Consider the following 19,602-nt stretch of genomic DNA (forward strand, 5'->3'; position numbering starts at 1 on the left):
GAATATATTCCCATCAGAGGACACATTACATGGTTAGGTGCAAGTACTGAAAACAAGTTTTTCACTATCAATACACGGTCGCCTCAATACACATGTATTTTAAAATATTGCAGAATTAGTTGTCAGTTGGTGACCTGTTAAGTAGTCTGCTACTGACTGTAAAGTTTGTTGTTGTTATCTAGCTATCTGGTTAGAACCTGCCACTGCAAGTGCTCACACTATCTCAAAGTTTATTCAATAATAATGTTGAATGAATAATTTGATTCAGCATGGTATTAACGCCCTTTATGGTGTAGAAAGTAGGGTTGTGTTATTCAAATTGATTCAAATTAAAATAGCACATCGATCCAAAAATTTGATTCAAATTGCAACAAAATTGAATGTTATTGGTTGTGTTTGGATTTTTTTTCCTTCAAAACTGCTAGGTTTGATTTTCAAAACTGAACCAAATCATGTTCAGAACTATATAGATAATCTTTTATCAGCTAATTTTAATTTTTTTTTTAATTAATATTAGTTTAATTTAACTAATTTTACTTTTAATCGATTACTAACATTATGTAATATTAATATTAATAAATAAATTATAATTTGGATATCCAAACAACGATCTAAATTACACTGCATTAAATTGGATTGAAATAAGTTTTTTAAACGAGTCATCCAAATTGAATCCAACCACATGGGATTTTGTCTTTGAATCAGAATTGCCTCAAATATGACCAAATTCGCACATCGAACACCACTAGCAGAAAGCTTTCGCAACTCTTATCACTATGACGCTTATCTTCAATGAAAGCACGCAACTCTTATCAATATGACACTTCTCTTCAATGAAAACATCCTCACCGAATGACAATCTCTACTGCACTTAAAAAATCTCTTTAAATCTCGAAACACCTATAAAGATTCATCAAAAGTTGGACTCGACACTCTCAACATCAAACTTGATGAGAAGAATTTCTTGTCATCGAGTCAACAAGTAAACAATGTCATCACCGCTCATAATCTATTGATTGATCCTCAATCCTTAAATTCCTTTCAAGTTTGCTAGAGAGGAAGATCGTGTAGTCGACAAAATCTCTAAGAAAGACCGTGTAGTCGACAAAATCTCTAAGAATTATCACCAATAGATCACTTAGGATCAAACATTGTGCAATTGGCATCTATGTACATTATCCAATGGTGTTCTATCGTGTGTCCTTGGCAATCTCTAAGAAAGACCGTGTAGTTGACAAAATCTCTAAGAATTATCACCAATAGATCACTTAGGATCAAACATTGTGCAATTGGCATCTATGTACATTATCTAATGGTGTTCTATCGTGTGTCCTTGGCTGCAAACACGTTTTTCAGGTGTGGGTAAGGTGCACAAGTATCTCAATTCTCTCTTCAAAGTTCAAGATCGTCAACTCATGTGCGAACTTAAGAACACAAAGAAATCGACAAGATATATCCACGAATATCTTTGCATCAAAGCAATCATCGGTTCTCCATGTGCAATTGGAAACACAATGTCATATCAAGAACATGTATATGATTTATACTTGAAGGATCATCGGAGGAATTCAATTCCTTTGTAATAATGATTTATAATAATAATCTTGACACGCATTTTGTAGAAGACATTAAGATATTACTCGTGGTATATGAGGCACAAACGCCTTTCGCTACTTGTTATCGCTATGATCAAATATCACCCACACCAGTTTCAAAATTTTACTATGCAACTATTTCATCCTCTGACTTTCCATGAGGATCTCCAGTCCACAAAGACAAAACATTTTTAATCCTCACATCCTACCTAATATGAATCTTACACTCCCGCAATAAAAACTCATCTACAAGCTTTGACCGTTGAGTATTCAACTCCCTCAATATACTATGATGCCCCTTGGTATCCATACAACAGAATATCACCCATCGTAGTCCCTGCACTGGCCAGGAAAAAGTTCTAATGGGAAATAGTCAAGGAGTCTGTCTCTATTGAATCTTTAGCTTAATCTAAAGTTCTTCCTCATTTCAAGCAAAATATCCACCTCTACAACATATACATACTATTTCTAATATCCATGCTTTAGAAATCTCTGCTTGTTGTGTCTGTGCATCCCATAGATTATATGACCCCCATCCCTCGCAATTCATTCTACTCCCTTTAAGGTCTAAATCATTGTGATCTACGGGACCTAACACCATTTCCTACTATTGTACTACATTTACCTTTGTCGAGACCTACACTAAATACGTTTGGATATACTTTCAAAAAACCAAAGGACACTATAGCCTTCAAACAATTTCATGTTCTCATTTGAAATCAATTCCAAATCCCCATTAAGGCCTTACAATCACATTGGAGAGGAGAATTCAGTCCCTTCACATAATTTCTAACTAGCTTTGACATCACACAACATCTAACATGTCCTTACACTTCCATCATAACAGAATTGTTGAGAGAAAGCATTGGCAAACTCAAATTCAAATTTTTCAGAATCTATTTCCATTCAGCAAAGTCAAATTATGAGTTTTCCATAAGTCATAAAAAATTATATTTTATTTGTTAGAATGAATAATAATTTGGAAAGTTCATGTATTTGTGGGAGTAGGAGTACAAAATGGAGGGGTAGGAGGTAAATTGCTTCAAATTTAAAATCCACAAAATTTGGGATTTTTGTTTTTGTTTATGTTGAAACAAAATTTGGGATTTAAACCGGTGAATTGACAACAAATAGAAATGGCAAAGAGGAGCAACCCCACTGTCCCATCATCGCCCTTGCTTTGAATGGAATGATTAGGTCGTTTTTTTCTTACAATAAAAAGCTTCTGCTAATGAATTGCATTTGTTATTCTTATTTCTTGACCACAATTCAGAATCACATGTTAATATGGGAGAATAATTTGATTCAATAAAAGTGAGAGGCAAACTTATGGCCATTGAGTGAAACACAACTGTTAATACGGTAATGAAGATAGTCTATCATGGATGTTGCTTGAACATTGCTCGAAACATCAACGACAAACTGATGATGATCTCTCATAACCTAGAGAAAGGGTATACTGTTTCTTTTCCTCTTGTTTCAACTTTTCAGAGTTGGAGGGGCAAAGTAGAGAAATTAAGACACATGCTTAATCTTTTGCTTATGAAAGGGGTTTTTAATGTGGAATCGATTTTCGCCAAAAGCGAAAAGTTACAAAAGAGTTTCTTTGATACAAATTGATTTGAAGAGGAAGATTCGATTTTACAATGGGGATCCAAACATCCTCCCAAGTCTTGACTGATCCAAATCTCATTCAACCACTGTGTCTGTGAACATACATTTACTTCAAATAGTGAAATTGAGGAGACGGAAAAGTAAATAGTCCTATGTTTTGGTTTACACTAGATCAAACACAAGAACCAATGAGCATGGAGCTAAACAAAGGCTGCACTAATTCCATTGCTAAAGGTTATAAACTTTGTCTTCCAATTTTTGACCAAAGTCAACATCAGAAGCATCACTACTGGATTGTGATGAACCACAATACCCTACAAGGAGTGGCCCAGACAAAGGAGTCAAAGTATGAGTCTTTACCCCATGGATGGCTCAAATCACCTTCCTATGCCCTCCAAATGCCCATATCTGCAAGATGCAAGTAATTATGTCAAACTAACGCCTAAACATTTTTTCAAGATAGACGGCACTCAGAAAATACCACATCCATATATTTAATCAGTGAAATCCACATACATCAGCATTCCTGGATATATTATTTGATACAAATATGCATTGGTTACCATAGTATAGTAATATTATCAAAGAAAAAAAAATGTTAGTATAGTAAGTGATAAGACACCGAGGCAAGCCACATGCTAGAAGATTCTAGAAGAGAGGGAATATGAGTTAGTTAGCAAAGTTCTTTATTTTAGATATATTTTTGCTATAAAAGAGAGGGAAGGCTAGTGATTGAGTCAATGTTGTTAGTTGGAGAGGTTTCTCTCTAGTTAGGAGTATTGTGCTCTGGTAGGAGTGTTCTCACTCTGGTTTATCCTTTTGTTTTATGTTATTCCACCATAGTAGAACCTTTTAGCTCACCATTATCATTCAGTAAATACAGTTTTGTTATCTTGATTTTACAAGTTCTATCATGCCATTGAATACATCCGAGGATGAACGCCTGGATGCATTGGAAGCAAGATTGGGAAGATTTGAAGAATGTGTCCAATCGTTTGAGGCGAGTTTCGTCAATTGTGTTGAGGGCAGTGATGATGAAACACAGAGAAACTGAGTTCTAACTCATATTCCCTCTCTTCTAGAATGTGCCTTGCCTAGATGTCCTATCAGTGAGACAATTCTAGGACAAAACAGCTGAGGAAAAATATGATACCAACTTCAGGGCAGAACATGATTTTTCTAACCAAAAAATTTACCACTAACTTGGAACAAGTCCCAGTATTATGACCAGAAGATTCATTTATGCAAGGTCCTTAACAATCCTAAAGGAAGTATGTTTTGGAGTTCAACTCAGAACATGTTAAACCTCTATAAGCTCGCATGCCATCATAAATATAATGCTTTTTTATTTTTGCTTAATTCCTAATTCTTTTTAAAGGTTTCCTTAAGGAAAGCTTATAAACTAACACAAAAGCCTAGTTCTTTAAAAGTTCAATCCTACAATCATTCTAGTGGCGTAAAAAAACATGAAAAATATCACCAACATTGAAGCTAACTTCCAAAATTGGTAACCACCCCCTATATCACACATAACCTATAAGTTTTATGTATCAGACTAAAATGTTTGCTCACCTTTAAATTTGTGTCCCAACTTCCTGTACACAAAGCACTTCCATCAGCAGACAAACCCAAACAGGTGATCCTGCCCTCATGAGAGTTTTGAAGAGATCCTAGATTCAGGACCACCTACAATCAAATGAAGAAGCAAGTATAGTCAGTTAGTCAGTCTTACTGACAATAGTTGCACTAGGCACAACCACATAAGTACAAGAGCAAGTACAAATAAATGGAAAGAGAAAGCAGCGTCAGAAAATATCATGCTATGATTAGATGTTACAAGACAGAATTGCATTTTGTTTTTGTTCAGTTTTTCTTTTTTCAAAAAATATGGCAAGTTTGCCAAGCCTGAGATTTAATATACTCCTAGTCTATATTAATGGGAGTTGGAACACCCACTCTTTTTCAGCCTCCCTTCTCCTGTCTTTTTCCAAAATAAGAAAAATCTCAACCAGAAGATAAACCTTCAAAATAAGAAAAAAATTTCCTTCAAATAATTCATATTAACTCCTTTTACTGGCCCATAAAACAAGGTCTTAGGCAATGACTTGAGACAAATAGAAGTACAAAATAAAATAAACAGCGGTATAAAAGCTCCACATCAAAAGGCATTGTGATAGCAAAAAGAATATCAGAAAGTTACGAGCCAATTTATATACAAGATAATGCCTAGTGAGCTCATCATGATTAATAGACTCGGAGGCACAATTCCACCACATATAGAAATGTCGAAAGCATAATGGAACCAGAACTCACCCCTAAATCGCATGTAGAAGTAAAGCAAACAATTAGTTAATTAATAGAAACTAAACATGCTGTTGGTATGTGTCACAGAATCTTATTTTCTATATGGGTCATGTTAAGAAATTTAAAGTAGTAACTTTGACTTGGAACTTGTGCATTTTATATTAAATGTGTCGCTTTTTAATAAATAATTGTTAAGAAATTTAGTTGTTTTCAATAAAAAATTATTAAGCGTCACAAAGAATCTTATTTTCTATATGGGTCATGTTAAGAAATTTAAAGTAGTAACTTTGACTTGGAACTTGTGCATTTTATATTAAATGTGTCGCTTTTTAATAAATAATTGTTGTTTTCAATAAAAAATTACTGCTTTTAGTTGTTTTAACATGTTAGACAAACCCATATAGGACACACTAAAGCACCAACTACCTTTCGAAATAAAATCTCCCAAAATATAATAAGTAGAAATAAAACACCCTGCTGTCATTTCAGGTTAAACTGAAAAACCAATTATCTTTGCCAAAAGTGTTGCAAACATAGTAATCCCCAGTTCACTGTGGTATGAGGCTATGAGTAGAAAGAAAACGCCCTACTTTTGTTTTACATAATCACACTAAAGCAACAATTACCTTAGCCAATAAAGTATCCCAAACATAGCAATCGCCATTTGTATATCCAGCAATAAGAAGTCTTCCGGATATGGAGAATGCAATGGAGGTCACATGTGCCATTTCGTTGTCACTGCTGTGTTGCTGATTATATACTTGAAGTTGGTGTCCAGTCCTAATGTCAAACAATCTGCAAGTTCCATCTTCTGAGCCAGTTCCAAATCTATTTCCATCAGGAAAGAATTTGACAGAATTAACATCACCCTCATGCCCATGAAATGTCCGTACTGCTCGACTTGCCACACGAGTGTCCCACAATCTGGCAGTCGCATCGCAAGAACCAGATACAAACATTTTGGAGTTGGATCCATTAATGGAAATGCTGAGAGTGAGCAAAGAAAAGAAATATTTCTTAGCGATGATTCCATACTAAAAAAAAACTATGCCCAACTGATTTTCATATAGATCTCGCTACTATTAAAACAACTTAAACAATACCTAAGTACATCTGCAGTATGTCCAGACTGAAATTCACCTCCAAAAACAGATGTTCTCAGGCCAGTGGTAATATCCCATAAAACACATGTTTGATCACCAGAACCAGTAATTAAGTGAGTGTCTTCACCTGGAACATACTGACAAGATGAAACATAACCTTTATGTCCACTAAGCATCCTTGAAACATTTAGATTCCCATCCCTATCAGTGGGTGAATTAAGATTGAAAATAGAACAAACACTGTCAAGGCCACCGCATGCAACAGATTGACCAGTTGGGGAGAAAGCACATGTCATAACCCATGCACAAGGAAGCTTTATAGCATGAGTTTTCTGGCTTGTTAGAGCATTCCATACTATTAATCTTCCATCTTGAGATGCACTAACAATTCGATTCTTTTCTGAAGTCCAATCCAATGAGTAAACCTGTAAAATTTAAATGAATGCGTTATTCATTGCACGTGCATATCTCACTCACAACTAACAAAAAAATTGCTATAAGTGATGATAGAAGTAAATGAATCTAACTCGAAACCCAATACAGCAATTCCCTTATATTATAGCAACAAAGATCTAAGTACCGATTTTAGCTTAATAATAATAACAACTAAACAAACCGCAATTGCGTGCGTACTCTTACATTATGTTCCCTTAATGAAATGAAGCATTAGCGTTGAGTTGAGTACCGTAAAATTGAAGTTAGTTACGGTCAACTGAACAGAACACAAATTAATGGTTGGTACCGATTAAGAAGAAATTAGAATAATAATAATAATAATTGTAGCTACCACGAGCGAGCACGATGTGTTAAATTGAGGAAAAAAGAATAGAATAAACCTTTCCGGTATGACCTTGGAGAGTTCTACAGCAAAGGATATCGGTGGGACCAAAAGTAACGGGAGTTCTACCTTGAGACTTTGCATAACCAGCAACTACAAAGAGAAATGAAATTGTTTGTTGAGTTAGAAAATAAATAGATAGATCTAATGAATGAACTATGAAATGAAACTTACTATCTGTATCAAGAAGAGAGAGGCGTCTTTGCTTCAAACGTTCTCTGAGATTGTTGACGGTTTCCGTTGCAGCTATGTGACGTTCTTTCAGCTCCGTAACTGACATTTTTATTTTTTAGGTCTTCCTTCACTGATTCATTCAAATTCTGAAGAATGAAGAAAAAGGACGATAACCACGACCTAATTATTAATATGAATATGAATTTACTTACAATTAGAAATGGTTGAGATGTGAAGTGTGAAGGGAAGATGAAGAAGTTGAACAAGTGGAGGAGACTCACTATTATTATTTACTGACGCCGCCGGGCCCACTTCCTCCATCTGTCTCTGCTTCTCTTTTTCTATGGACGAACGATAATTAACGGGTAGTAACAATAATAATTTCGTTATTTCAAATAAGTAAAAACAAAATAACGATAATTAATCCTTCAAAAAAAATAACGATAATTAACGGATAGTAAATTCAATTTACTAAACCAAATATCTCACCATTCATTATTTGCGCAATAAAATATTTACTTACGATAATTAACGGATAGTAATTTTCTTATTTCAGAAATAAAAATAAAAAATAAAAAGATTCCGATGCCGGGAATCGAACCCGGGTCTCCTGGGTGAAAGCCAGATATCCTAACCGCTGGACGACATCGGATGCTTGTGTTAATAACTCCCAAGTACTTATTTATTTCTTGTAACAGCCTTATAGAGTTGGCAAATTCTACCGTACACCCAACATATTCGAGTGTACCGGTACACCAAACCTTTAAATTTATAGTTAAATGAGTTTTTTTTTTTTAAAGAAAAATATTATTTTTTATCATTTATAATTATAATGATTAAATCTTATTCACCAAAAGCGTCAACGAAATAAAATTGAATTTTTATCGCTCATAATAAAGAACTTTGATTATTTTATACGATAATATGTAAAAAAATTACCATGATTCTTATAAACAATGAATGATGTGTTTTTCTTATAAAATTATATTTTCTAAAATATAAATGTCGACAAATAACTATTTATTTCATAAATTGATCGTTAATTTATAGATTTAGGAAGCAAGAGTACCGGTACACCTCAATTTATGAGTGTACCGTAGAAGTTCCCTATAGAGTTTGCACCCTACAATCGATTTGTTTATGCCACAAACCATCATTTTATTTACTTTTTTAAAAAGAATATCACCATCATTTTAAATACCAGACGAGAAACAACAACATTTATATGAAAATCATTATGAAAGCATTGAATAATACTTTTTACACTTTAAATTATTTTTACTTTTATTTTGATCCCTTAAGAAAAATTGTTTCTTTTAGGTTTCTTAAGTTACATACATTAAAAAAAAAATCATCACTTAATTTATTTCTATTATTTTGATACTTTAAGGTATAAATGTAAGACACTTTGATTGTTTCTATTTGTGTCTAGAAATAACAACTTAAATGACAGAAGTTAGAATTTAACAAACTTAATTAAGAAAAAAAGTCTTAGTGTTAGGGAAAACAATGACAATATTATATTCGATATATTATCCGTTTGCTTTAGTTTTATGCTCTTGATCATTTCATACTTCATAATATATCTTACCCTTAGGTATTTAGAAATTTATCAAGCTTTAATTTTGTTAAAAACAAACCTTTGTGCTTTGCATTTCAATGATTCTCAAAGTCAATGTTAATTTAAGGGATGCGTGTGCATACATCAATATATTTTTTTAGATAAAATGTCACAATCCACATGCCAATACCTTTGTATATCTCAATGAAATCTTCGTGATGGTTTCTTCTCTATTGAAGTTGACAAATATGTATTAAATCTTTAGACGGAGAACATATTATTATATGTGAATGACAAGCTTCATTTTGGAACATGTATTGCTATTGTGATCAAAACTAAATCTTTTCTTCCATCTAACTAAATTTCATATGAAAGGCATGAATGTAGCAAGCGAAAAAGAGGACTCATCACGCGATTTGGGCCAAAAAACCTTTGATAGTTGATTATAGTGAAAAATCTTCTAATTCACTCCCACTTGCATGATAAATTTACATCGCATCCTTTTTGATTTGCATCATTAATTATTTTAGAAGACAGTTGTATGAGTTAGCCCTGACTGATCATATCCGATTATACTTGTGTCTACAAAATTGCAGCATGGGATGCAATTATAATTATAATGTAATTTTAATAATTTCATTTAATTTTAATATAATATCATTTATCAGCACTCCAAAATTGCATTATTTACATCAACAACAGCAACAACAACCAAATCTTATCTCGCTAAATGGGGTCGGCTACATGGATCAAATGACGACGTAATGTTTTATCATAAACCTATGGGTCTTCTCTCTACATGCCCAAATCATCTGATTGCATTATTTACTTCTCTTAAAAACGTTTGCGGGTTAAACACATCTCTTGCTTACATTTTCTGTCTTTCTGTTTTGTTACTCCACTGCGTTAGATTGTTCATTCCCATCTGTGACTGGTAGTACAGTAGCTTATTTTCGTTTTTGCAAACATAACTTTATGATATCTATTGCATACATGTGTAAAAAGTTTTACATATAATATGAAATTATTATGTATGCAACAAACACGTCGGTAAATGGATTTTTTTTTTCCTTCAGTTTTCACGCTGATAGGTCAATAATCTATGAAAATGGATTGGCACAAGTGTTGAACGTGTTTTACAACAAGCACACGTTATACAACGCATACTCATACCCAAAAGAGATACTATGATATTAAGAAGAAAAAAAGTTAGAATAAGGTTGGGTATGCATGCCAGAATTGGCATGCCTTGACGATGAACAATTAAAAACATACTAAATTAAAAGGTTATAAATAAAAGAGGGCGAATGATAAACCCTTATTCGTTGATTAAAATTTAAATTAATGAAGTACTTTGTTTGGGAAAAACTTATTTACTAAAGCCAAGCTGAAGCATCTGTTTTTCAGGTACTCCCACCAGCGTAATTGCAAGCACTGTAACCTACCAAGAAGAGGAGGAAAATCAAGTTAGATAACAAACACAATGCATGTATGATTTTTTTCTTTTGAAGCCACAATGCATGTGCGATGATTTTGGCAAAAGTTGCATTTTAGAACTTCAACAAAAATCACAATGTTACTATTGTGATTTTGTCAATTTTACTGAAGACTTAAACGTTAGAACCTTATAACTTGTAGATCACTCATAAGCCACAAACCACACCTACAGCCATAAAGCACAACTTAAAAGGACAGTCTACTATTTCCAATAATTTTCCAATAATGTAGCGTTTTTCATTGCGAATCATGGCTAAGTGACATGTTTTTCATCATTTTTTTATTGATCAGTATTTAGTATTAACAAGCATCATTGAAACAAAGAAATGAACAAATAAGTGTCAAGAGAGGATATTTACTTGGATTTTGAGATGTGAGCGTTGCTGTTTGAGAGAAATCACAGTTCCATTGATTTCTACCAAACGTTTGGTAGTAAAGATTCATTACAAAGGCAGCATGGGATGCTACCGTGTTGGGTTCAAAACATGCTCCTCCTGGTTGTATTGGCCCACAATCTATGCCTTGGCTACATGCATAGTCAATATTGTTTTGCAACTGAGCATCAGAGACTCCTGCCTTAGGAACACACCATCCAGCAGAAGTGATAGGTGCTGGAGTAACTGGGCTAGTTGATGGTGGATTCTGAAAATCATTCAAACATCTTATCAACTTTCTTTTTATGAGACCAATATCTAAGCAAAAAAATTGAACTATCAACAAAAATAGGAAAAATTGAAACTAATTTTCAATTTTTAACATCTCATATGACTTAAAGATTAACAATTTGCTCACCTGCTGGCTAGACTTGGCCAAGCCAATATCATATGACATGGTAAGATCAGTTTTGAAAAGGCCGAAGGCGCGTTCAGAACCCGGGCCAGGTTTGAGGTTTTCATCATAGAGTGCAAAAATATAAGTGTCCACAGACTTTCCAGGTATCAAAGGGGTACCAACTAATGATCTAAGATGAGTAATAAGGTTGCCATTATAGGCCTTGGCGTTTTCAACACTTGGTCCTACTTCATTGCTGTCCCCGCTAGAAGGCCATCCTGTCTCAGCAACCACAATCTCAATGTCCTCGTAGCTCATAGCACTCAGTGCAGAATGCACAGCATCAACCTGCTCAAAAAATCAGCAAGAAAATCAAATACCACTGATGATTACTATGTTCTTAAATATAAGAACATCTCAAACTTTTTCTTTGTCCTTTTTCACAAGATTCATTTCAAATTTTCATCTGGTTTAATTATTTCTTTACCGATATGCATCTAATTATGTTACACCTTTTTTTAGAATTGTAATAAATTTTGTGCCGAAAACATAAACCAACTTTTCTATATTAAAGGGTAAACTAATAGTATACAACAATACAAATTGTCAACAAATATTAATATGCTGCTACCAACTTTTTTGACTCTATGATGAAGATTAATAGAGAGTTAAAATGAACAGCCAAGAATAAGCTAGCTTATAAGTTTTTTTGTTTTTGAAGGAAAGTGGACAGAAACTAGGAGAGTAAAGACATACTAGTACATTATTGGAAACTTTTTCACCTCTTTATTCCATGAGATCGAAAAAGAGCAAGGATCTACCTACCATTACCATACTTGCTACTACTATTACTATGGGTCCATTTTCTCTACTATGCCAAACAATTATTGAGACTTTGGAAGGACTTGTGACCACATTATCTGTGCCAGCTAGTCTCCAATCAAAGTCATGAGATTATAATCTATGTACTCATTATTTCACAGTTGAAACCCAAACAGATGAAACAGAGGACAGCATTCTCAATCACATATGGATAAGAACAACTTTATTCCTTACAATTTGACACCAGTGCCAATCTAGACTACTAATCAAATATGATGTGTTTGCTCTTTAGACCGATTAACCCGTGAATGGTCTGCTTACGCAAGTCTTATGTGGGCATTTAACATTTCCAAGCTCAAGACAGAAAGTTTAAGTCATCTAAACTCAAAGAGAACATATTGCTGTTGTAATAAAAAAAATTATCAAAAAATCATGAAAGAAACAATGATTTCTTTAAAATAATATATGTGTACATAAGGGCCTGTTTAGCAAACGTAATAAATTAGTTTATAACTTATAAGTTCATGTTATTAAAAAAATACTTGTTTAACTTGCGGTCGAAATAATCTAAAATATAATTATTTATAGTTTATAGTTTTTAGGTTATATTCGGCCGCGAGTCAAACAAGTAGTAGTAGTATTTATTTGAATGATGCAACACTTGTTTCACTCATATATATAAACAAGACTTTTAATTTATTTTGGATTATAATAGAATTGTCCGCAAATTCCATATTAACTAATAAAAATGTTAAAATTGCTGGCCAAGACGCCTCTACATAAGTTAATGATTATATGTGATTTTGTATATTTAGTACTCCCTCCGTCCCATATTACTTGACCTAGTTGACTCTGTCACGTATGCCAATGCACAATTTTAAACTTAAATTTCTTTAATAATCTAGTAGAAAAAATTACGAAAATTTGATATTTTGAAAATATTAATCGAGACGAATCTAACAACATCTTATATGCTATATTTTGTTTTTATATATTAGTAGAAAAATAGAGTCAAAGCATGGTACATGAATAGTGCAAATATTCTAAATAGGTCAAGTAATATGGGACGGTGGGAGTAGGAGAAAGAATGGGCTCCAAGCAATAGTATTAATCTTTTCCTAATTCTGGCAACACGTGCGCATGTAATGCCGAATGTTATAAAACAGAGAAAGATTGTCTCTTCAATACTCCCACTTAAATTTTCGTTTTACAACAGTTAATTAAAATCAATAAATTACTTAAAGAAAGACAGCATGAAAATGAAAAAAGGGAACGTTACCTGAGCATCGAACATGTTGGTATAGAGCTTTCCGTTACCCGAGTCAACCCGACCCGAATTCGGTTGAAATAAACAGAACGCAAGCGTTTCGGGTCTTGGATCACTCTGGTAAGCAAAAAACGGATACGGATTAACCGTAAACGGCGATTTATTATCCTTCAAAAACGCCAGCAACTGATTCAACGTATTTCGTAACGCTGGGTTAAACGACCCGGACGAAGGTGGATCCGACTGAGACAACACCGCCATGGAATGTACGGTGGATACCTTCACCTTTCCGCCGAGTTTCACCGAGCTGAGGGCAGTTTGGACATTTCGAATCGCCGGCATAAGCTGTGAAACAAGTCCTTGATCACCGGAAGTCAAAACCTCGTTACCGACGGTGATGAGAGTGATGTTACTGGCAGGGTAATAAGCCAAGACGTTTGTGTTTATCCATTGAGTTGCGGCGTTAGGATCAGAAGCTAGACTTGGAATGTCGTTGTTTACGGCTCCGATGACAATTCCGATGCCGGAATTGGCTAGGGATTTTATGATTGCGGAATCGGCGCCGTAGATACGTACTTTTCCGATGGTGGTGGATTGGAGAAGCTTGGCAGTGGCTTCCGGTGGTGGAAGGTTGTCGGCGGTCTGACCGTAGTTAACGCCGACGAAGGATTGTGAGTCTGCAGAAATGGAAAAGTTAAAGAAAGTGAAAGTAATTTTCGCACTTTCCCAAGAAAATAATATATTTCGAAAAAAGTAACGTTACTTTTTTACTAGTACTTCAAAAGAATGAGAGCAATGCAAGAAGAAGAAGAAGAAGAAGAAGGAAGTAATTAATTACCGGCAAAGGAGAGAGCAATGGCGAATAAAGAAAGGAAGAGAAGGAATAAAGGTGTAGGAGGAGACATGGCGTTGATTGAGTTGGTAATTGGAACAGTGAGTCTGAAAACAACAACAAGTAGACGATGAAGATGGTGCTATAAAGCCAACTTCAATTTCATCAGAGTGAAGTGAAGTGAAAACAGTGTATACACTTTAGTACGAAAAATAAAAATAACGGAAGAGAAAGTGTATGATTGAGTTGAGAGAGATAACGGTAGAAAGAGCGTGTATATCAAATCTCAATACTTACAAAAAGACAGATTAGCTGGATAGCTTTACTAAGGGGCGGCATTTAAGTTTCATGAGTTAGACCATGTACAATGGGAAATTTTTTTCAATAACCTTCAACACCCACTTTTTCAATTCTCAACACTCCACATCATTTTCTCTCTCTTAATTCAACACTCATTCAATTTTTACTACTCCAATAGTTTTCATTCAACACCCTACCCCACTACTTTTTATTTCTTATTCTTATTTAATTTTTTTTTTTATAATCACATAAAATTATAATTATCGATTATAATTAAATTAAAATAATACAAATATTTTTTTTAAAAAAAAACAATATTTTTTTAAAAATGTTGGTTTCGAAATTGATTTGGGTGTTGATAATTGTTGGGATTTTGATAGTTAAATGGGTAATCAGAAGAATTTTGGGTGTTAAATTGATTGTTATTGGGAACCATTTCACTAATCAAAGACTAAAACTTAAAAGAAAGGCTAATAATAAGATTAAGAGAGTGAAAAACTTGATTTTTTTCTGTGTCCAAATGAAATGATCCAAGTCTCTATTTATAGAGGAAAAAAAATCACGAATTTTGGTAAAAAAAATAAAAAATAAAAAATTTATTTCCACCGAAATAATTGAGTGCAAAATATGAAGATAATTTAAAATCCAACCAGCCAATAAGAACGCGCCAGCTGTCCCTTATCCCCCCACTTTTCTTTCTCTCTCCGCCCTCATCTTGCCCGACGCGCCCTGTCGGCGCGTGTAACGCACGCGCCAGGTTTCAAACAATAAAAACGCGCCGCGTGGCTTCAGCTTGCAGGATTAAACATGTTGAATACCTTCATCACCCAACTCCTCCACCTCATCTTCAACAAGGCTCTTCCAATGGCTTCAACATGTCTCAACAAGCTTCAACAAGGACCATTGGAGATGGTCTTACAATTGGAATCAATTTATTTTGGAGAATGTTACTTCATTTGTATTTTATTATACTCATTTCGTCTTTTAACTACTCCCTTCGTTTTAAAATGAGTGTCGTTTTAGCAAAAAAAAAATTGTTTCAAAATGAATGTCGCTTTCATTTTCCAATGCAATAATAACTTTTTCTTTTCAATTGTACCCTCCAATTAATACTCTGCACACTACTTCCAAAGTATTACTTTTAAAACTAACTAATAGTTAATAAGGATAATTCGGTAAAATAATCATTCTCTTTCTTTTAATCATTGCATTTCTTAATATGTGTGTAAACACCTAAAACGACATTTATTTTAAAACGGAGGGAATATAAAACTACTTAGAAAAAAAATGGTTGTTCTTCGATAAAAGACTTGTAATAAATTATTATATGTATTTTTTTTAAGAGTTTGTCTAATATGTGCAACATTTCACGTGTTAAAACAACTAATAGTAGTAACTATTTTTAGAAAAAACAATTATTTATTTTAAAAAATTATATTTAATATTAAATGTACAATTTAAGAGGGTTAAGCCTAACTTGGCTTTGTTTAAAATTTTGTGCTTTAAACTTGCTTAAAAATCCAAAAAAAAAAAAAAAAAAAACATGACTGCTGAAGCATACCAGTGGAAGAACACTCTGCGTCGATTTACAAATGGCGACTTCTTCCAGACTCTTGGTCAACAATGGGCTTTATCCCCAGGAGCATCAGCTGCTACCTTGTGCCAGGTTTTACACCGCCAACGGCTCGATTTGTTCACAATAATATCATCCCCAGTGAAGTCGCCATTTCTGTCGAATTTTTCACTAAAAAAGTCAGAGACTAATCAGGATCAAACGGTGTATGAATGTGGGACCTTAGGTCAAAAATTGGGGTATGACAATATCTAATTAATGGGAGCTTCTACGGTGCAGTTAGAAAATTGACTTTTTTGGAAAAATTATTTTGTTTAGCCAATAGTATAACTGTCGATGTCATGTCAGCTAGTGTCCTGCTGGTGGACCACTCTAAAACTAAACTTTACCTTATTACAAATCAGTCATCATACAAAATATTAAGAGGAATTTCAATCTTAGTGTACAAATGAGAATCTATGTTTAATTTTGATTTAATCAGCGACACAATTGTAATAAGTAAATATATAATGACACGCCTTGTGGGAAAATGACCAATACACCATATAATCTGACGTGACATGAATTAAATACACAAATGTTCAATGATTGACCATTCAACTTCACCAGAAAAGTCATTTTCATGACTTCATCATAAAATTTTCCTTAATTAATATGCAGGAGTATCAGTAAAGATTAAAGAAGGTGACGTATGTGAATTTCTTGACTTATCCATTAGATAGAAGATTGACACTTCTGCATGTGGATGTTATGGTGTACGGATGAGTAGGGGAAAACATGCATGTGTGGACTTGACTAGGGGTTCACCACTAGTTGGATTAGGTGTCGGGATTTTTACAGTAAGACAAGCAGCCATAAAAGTTGCGTCAAATAAAATGGCTAAACATGAGAAAATTTGTTCTGACAATCAACATGTTTTTATATCATTTGCTTTTGATATTTTCGGTTTTCTAACACCAGATGTTGTTAACCTTCTGCATAAGGTTCAAAGAGTCATGCATAACAATGTCATGTCTACTAGGTCCATGAATATTGGGTTTACGTGTTTACGATGATTGGTTTTGTCATCCAAGTGTAAGTAATTCTTGATATATACTATTATTTATATTGGAATATGAAAAGTAAGATTGAATGCATTTATATAAAAAGGGTAATTTAGTAATACATATTGTAGGCATTTATTATTTTAACAATTTTTCTTTAATACTTTTTAATTGTTCTTATAAAAAAAGGGAAGGATGGAGAATGGAGTATCACTTTTACACTTAATACAGTTTCCTCATGAATATAGTTTAGTTGACTACAAGAAGTTAGGAGGAATAATACATCGTTATATGTAGGGATTGGGTTTAAACCTTAAACATCTCACTTATTCTTCTTAAATGATGAATTATAATCATTAAGCCACTTAAAAAAATATAATAGAGTAGTTTTTAATAATATGCCACATGTTAAACGTAACATGTGGTGTAGAACATCACAAAGAAATACAAGATATAAAATATTGAAATCATCACAAAGAAATCACAAAATCTTCAAGGCTAATACAAGATCATCACAAAGAAATCATTCTGCACCTAACTCATGGAAATAAATTTGAAATCAAATATTGAAAATCCAAATAACTGAGTCTAAGCACATAAAAATATAAGCCTGTTGATCATAGTTTATTTCCTTTCCCAATCATTGTGCTGATAGGAAACAGATATAAAAATATTGAAGTACATAAGAAACTTTGTTCACTGCGAGGATTTGTACCGAGTGTTTAAACTATCATAGGAAGAACGACCAATTTCACTCGCAGGGGACTTGATTATTTTCTCCTCCAAGGACCAATAGTTCTTGAAAGTTATCCAACATAAATCAATAGTTTGTGGCATGCATCAAGAACACCATGTTGCAATAAAACTCAGTCATTTGCCAACGTTCTGCACTTCTGCTACATGTGCAATGTGAAGACTCAAATAAACCACCAAATTAGTCTCTAGACAATTATTTTTTTATAGTCTCTAATCTATGATTTGTTTTTCCTCAAATGATTTTTTGTAAAGGATAACAAGTACTCCTACTTAACATTTAAAAACTTGTCAATTTAAATCCTAAAAATATTTAAAAATCATCAATTTAGTCTTTGACATTTTAGCATCCAAGACTAAATCGACACATTTTATACATTTTAAGGACTACTTATCAAAATTGATGGTTTATTTGAAAATACTCGTACCTCAAAACAACATAAGAAAAATAAGACGCAATGTAGTTGCCATGTCATTATATAAAAAGAATCATTTACCACAAGTCCGCGAAAGCAAAACCCAAAGGACCCACACATAAGGAACTAGAGATAACACGACGAGTGAGTATGCTAAGCTCTACGTAGACTACCTACCGCAAAGACGCACGTCCCATCTCCATCTCGACCATCCAAATCATCTCCAGCGAACTCCTCTGTTCGCACCGTGTTTCACGAAAGTGGTGCCTTCACGCGCTATATAAGGGTGTCATACCCCAATTTTTGACCTAACATCCTACATTCATACATTGTCTGACCCTGAATATTCTTTGACTTTTCAAAGGAAATTTCAGCAGAAAGGTATCTTAAAATACCTTATGTTTGGTTCCGAGTCGGGCCCCCTTCGCTCTTTATATTTTTATAATTTTAGTTTTCTTTATTTTTTGTTATTTACTCTTTAATTTCCATCTTTTATTTAATTTTATAATTTTAGTTTTTATTTCCAATTTTTATTTTAGCTTTTAATTAGTCATTTTTCATATTTTATTTTAGTCACTTTTAGTTTATTGTCCAAGTAAAAAAAAACCAAAGTGTCAATGAGTCCAAAATTAAGTGTCCAGGGGTCCAAAATATTTTTCCTCCAAGCCATGCCATAATCAGTGTAGAGTCAAAACTTTCTTCCCATTTTTCATCACTTTTTTAATTTATTAGTCATTTTTTTTAAACTTTTAGTTTTTATTTTTATCTTTCATTTTTATTCAGTCTTGATTTTTATATTTTTTTATTTTCCATTTTACCATTTTGTTTTTATTTTTTTCGTTTAATTACTTCTTTAGGTTTTTATTAACTTTTTTTAATGAGTCCAAAAATTGTCAAAAAATATAGTGTCAAGGTCCAATTTTTTTCTTTCTCAAGTGTGCCACCAATCATGCCATTTTTACATGTCAACTCTCCCATTTGAAAAATCATTCAAATCACATTCCAAAACCATCAATCTCATTCAAATCCCCATCAAAGTGCATTAAACCAATTTTCCATTTTTCATCAACCTTAGAACCTATAAATAGAGCTCTCATCCTTCACAATTTCACACACCAAAAAGTTCTCTTGAGTTGTCA

The 19,602-nt window shown here is 33.4% G+C and overlaps 2 protein-coding genes and 1 non-coding gene across 3 annotated transcripts; all 3 read right to left on the reverse strand.

Annotated features, from left to right (window-relative positions):
- Positions 1 to 3,129: 3,129 nt before the first annotated feature.
- On the reverse strand, positions 3,130 to 7,854 carry AGB1 (GTP binding protein beta 1). Its single transcript, XM_085757262.1, has 6 exons — positions 7,629 to 7,854; positions 7,453 to 7,547; positions 6,617 to 7,041; positions 6,140 to 6,500; positions 4,782 to 4,895; positions 3,130 to 3,617 (listed from the first exon to the last, which is right to left on the reverse strand). Exons 1-6 carry the CDS (start codon positions 7,732 to 7,734, stop codon positions 3,582 to 3,584), a joined length of 1,137 nt encoding a protein of 378 aa, XP_085613388.1. The 5' UTR covers positions 7,735 to 7,854; the 3' UTR covers positions 3,130 to 3,581.
- A 354-nt stretch (positions 7,855 to 8,208) lies between these two features.
- Positions 8,209 to 8,280, reverse strand: TRNAE-UUC (transfer RNA glutamic acid (anticodon UUC)). Its single transcript has one exon. It is a non-coding gene; the product is annotated as a tRNA-Glu (tRNA).
- A 2,043-nt stretch (positions 8,281 to 10,323) lies between these two features.
- LOC146943152 (glucan endo-1,3-beta-D-glucosidase-like) lies at positions 10,324 to 14,692 on the reverse strand. The gene is made up of 5 exons (XM_085757263.1): positions 14,385 to 14,692; positions 13,559 to 14,223; positions 11,479 to 11,805; positions 11,046 to 11,328; positions 10,324 to 10,630 (listed from the first exon to the last, which is right to left on the reverse strand). Exons 1-5 carry the CDS (start codon positions 14,449 to 14,451, stop codon positions 10,593 to 10,595), a joined length of 1,380 nt encoding a protein of 459 aa, XP_085613389.1. The 5' UTR covers positions 14,452 to 14,692; the 3' UTR covers positions 10,324 to 10,592.
- Positions 14,693 to 19,602: the final 4,910 nt, after the last annotated feature.

The sequence above is a fragment of the Medicago sativa genome, chromosome 3, assembly GCF_051527215.1.
Source record: "Medicago sativa cultivar Bolivia chromosome 3, Bolivia_mono, whole genome shotgun sequence".
NCBI lineage: Eukaryota > Viridiplantae > Streptophyta > Magnoliopsida > Fabales > Fabaceae > Medicago > Medicago sativa.

Bases quoted from the DNA above. Each gene is read 5' to 3' on its own strand.
- LOC146943152 (XM_085757263.1), bottom strand. From the start codon at position 14,451: ATGTCTCCTCCTACACCTTTATTCCTTCTCTTCCTTTCTTTATTCGCC. The intron at 14,224-14,384 runs GTAATTAATTAC...CCATTTCTGCAG, and splicing joins CATTGCTCTCTCCTTTGCCG to ACTCACAATCCTTCGTCGGC. The intron at 10,631-11,045 runs GTAAATATCCTC...TCTTCTTGGTAG, and splicing joins GCTCACATCTCAAAATCCAA to GTTACAGTGCTTGCAATTAC.
- AGB1 (XM_085757262.1), bottom strand. From the start codon at position 7,734: ATGTCAGTTACGGAGCTGAAAGAACGTCACATAGCTGCAACGGAAACC. The intron at 6,501-6,616 runs GTATTGTTTAAG...GCTCACTCTCAG, and splicing joins CATACTGCAGATGTACTTAG to CATTTCCATTAATGGATCCA. The intron at 4,896-6,139 runs GTAATTGTTGCT...ATTTGATTGTAG, and splicing joins GGGATACTTTATTGGCTAAG to GTGGTCCTGAATCTAGGATC.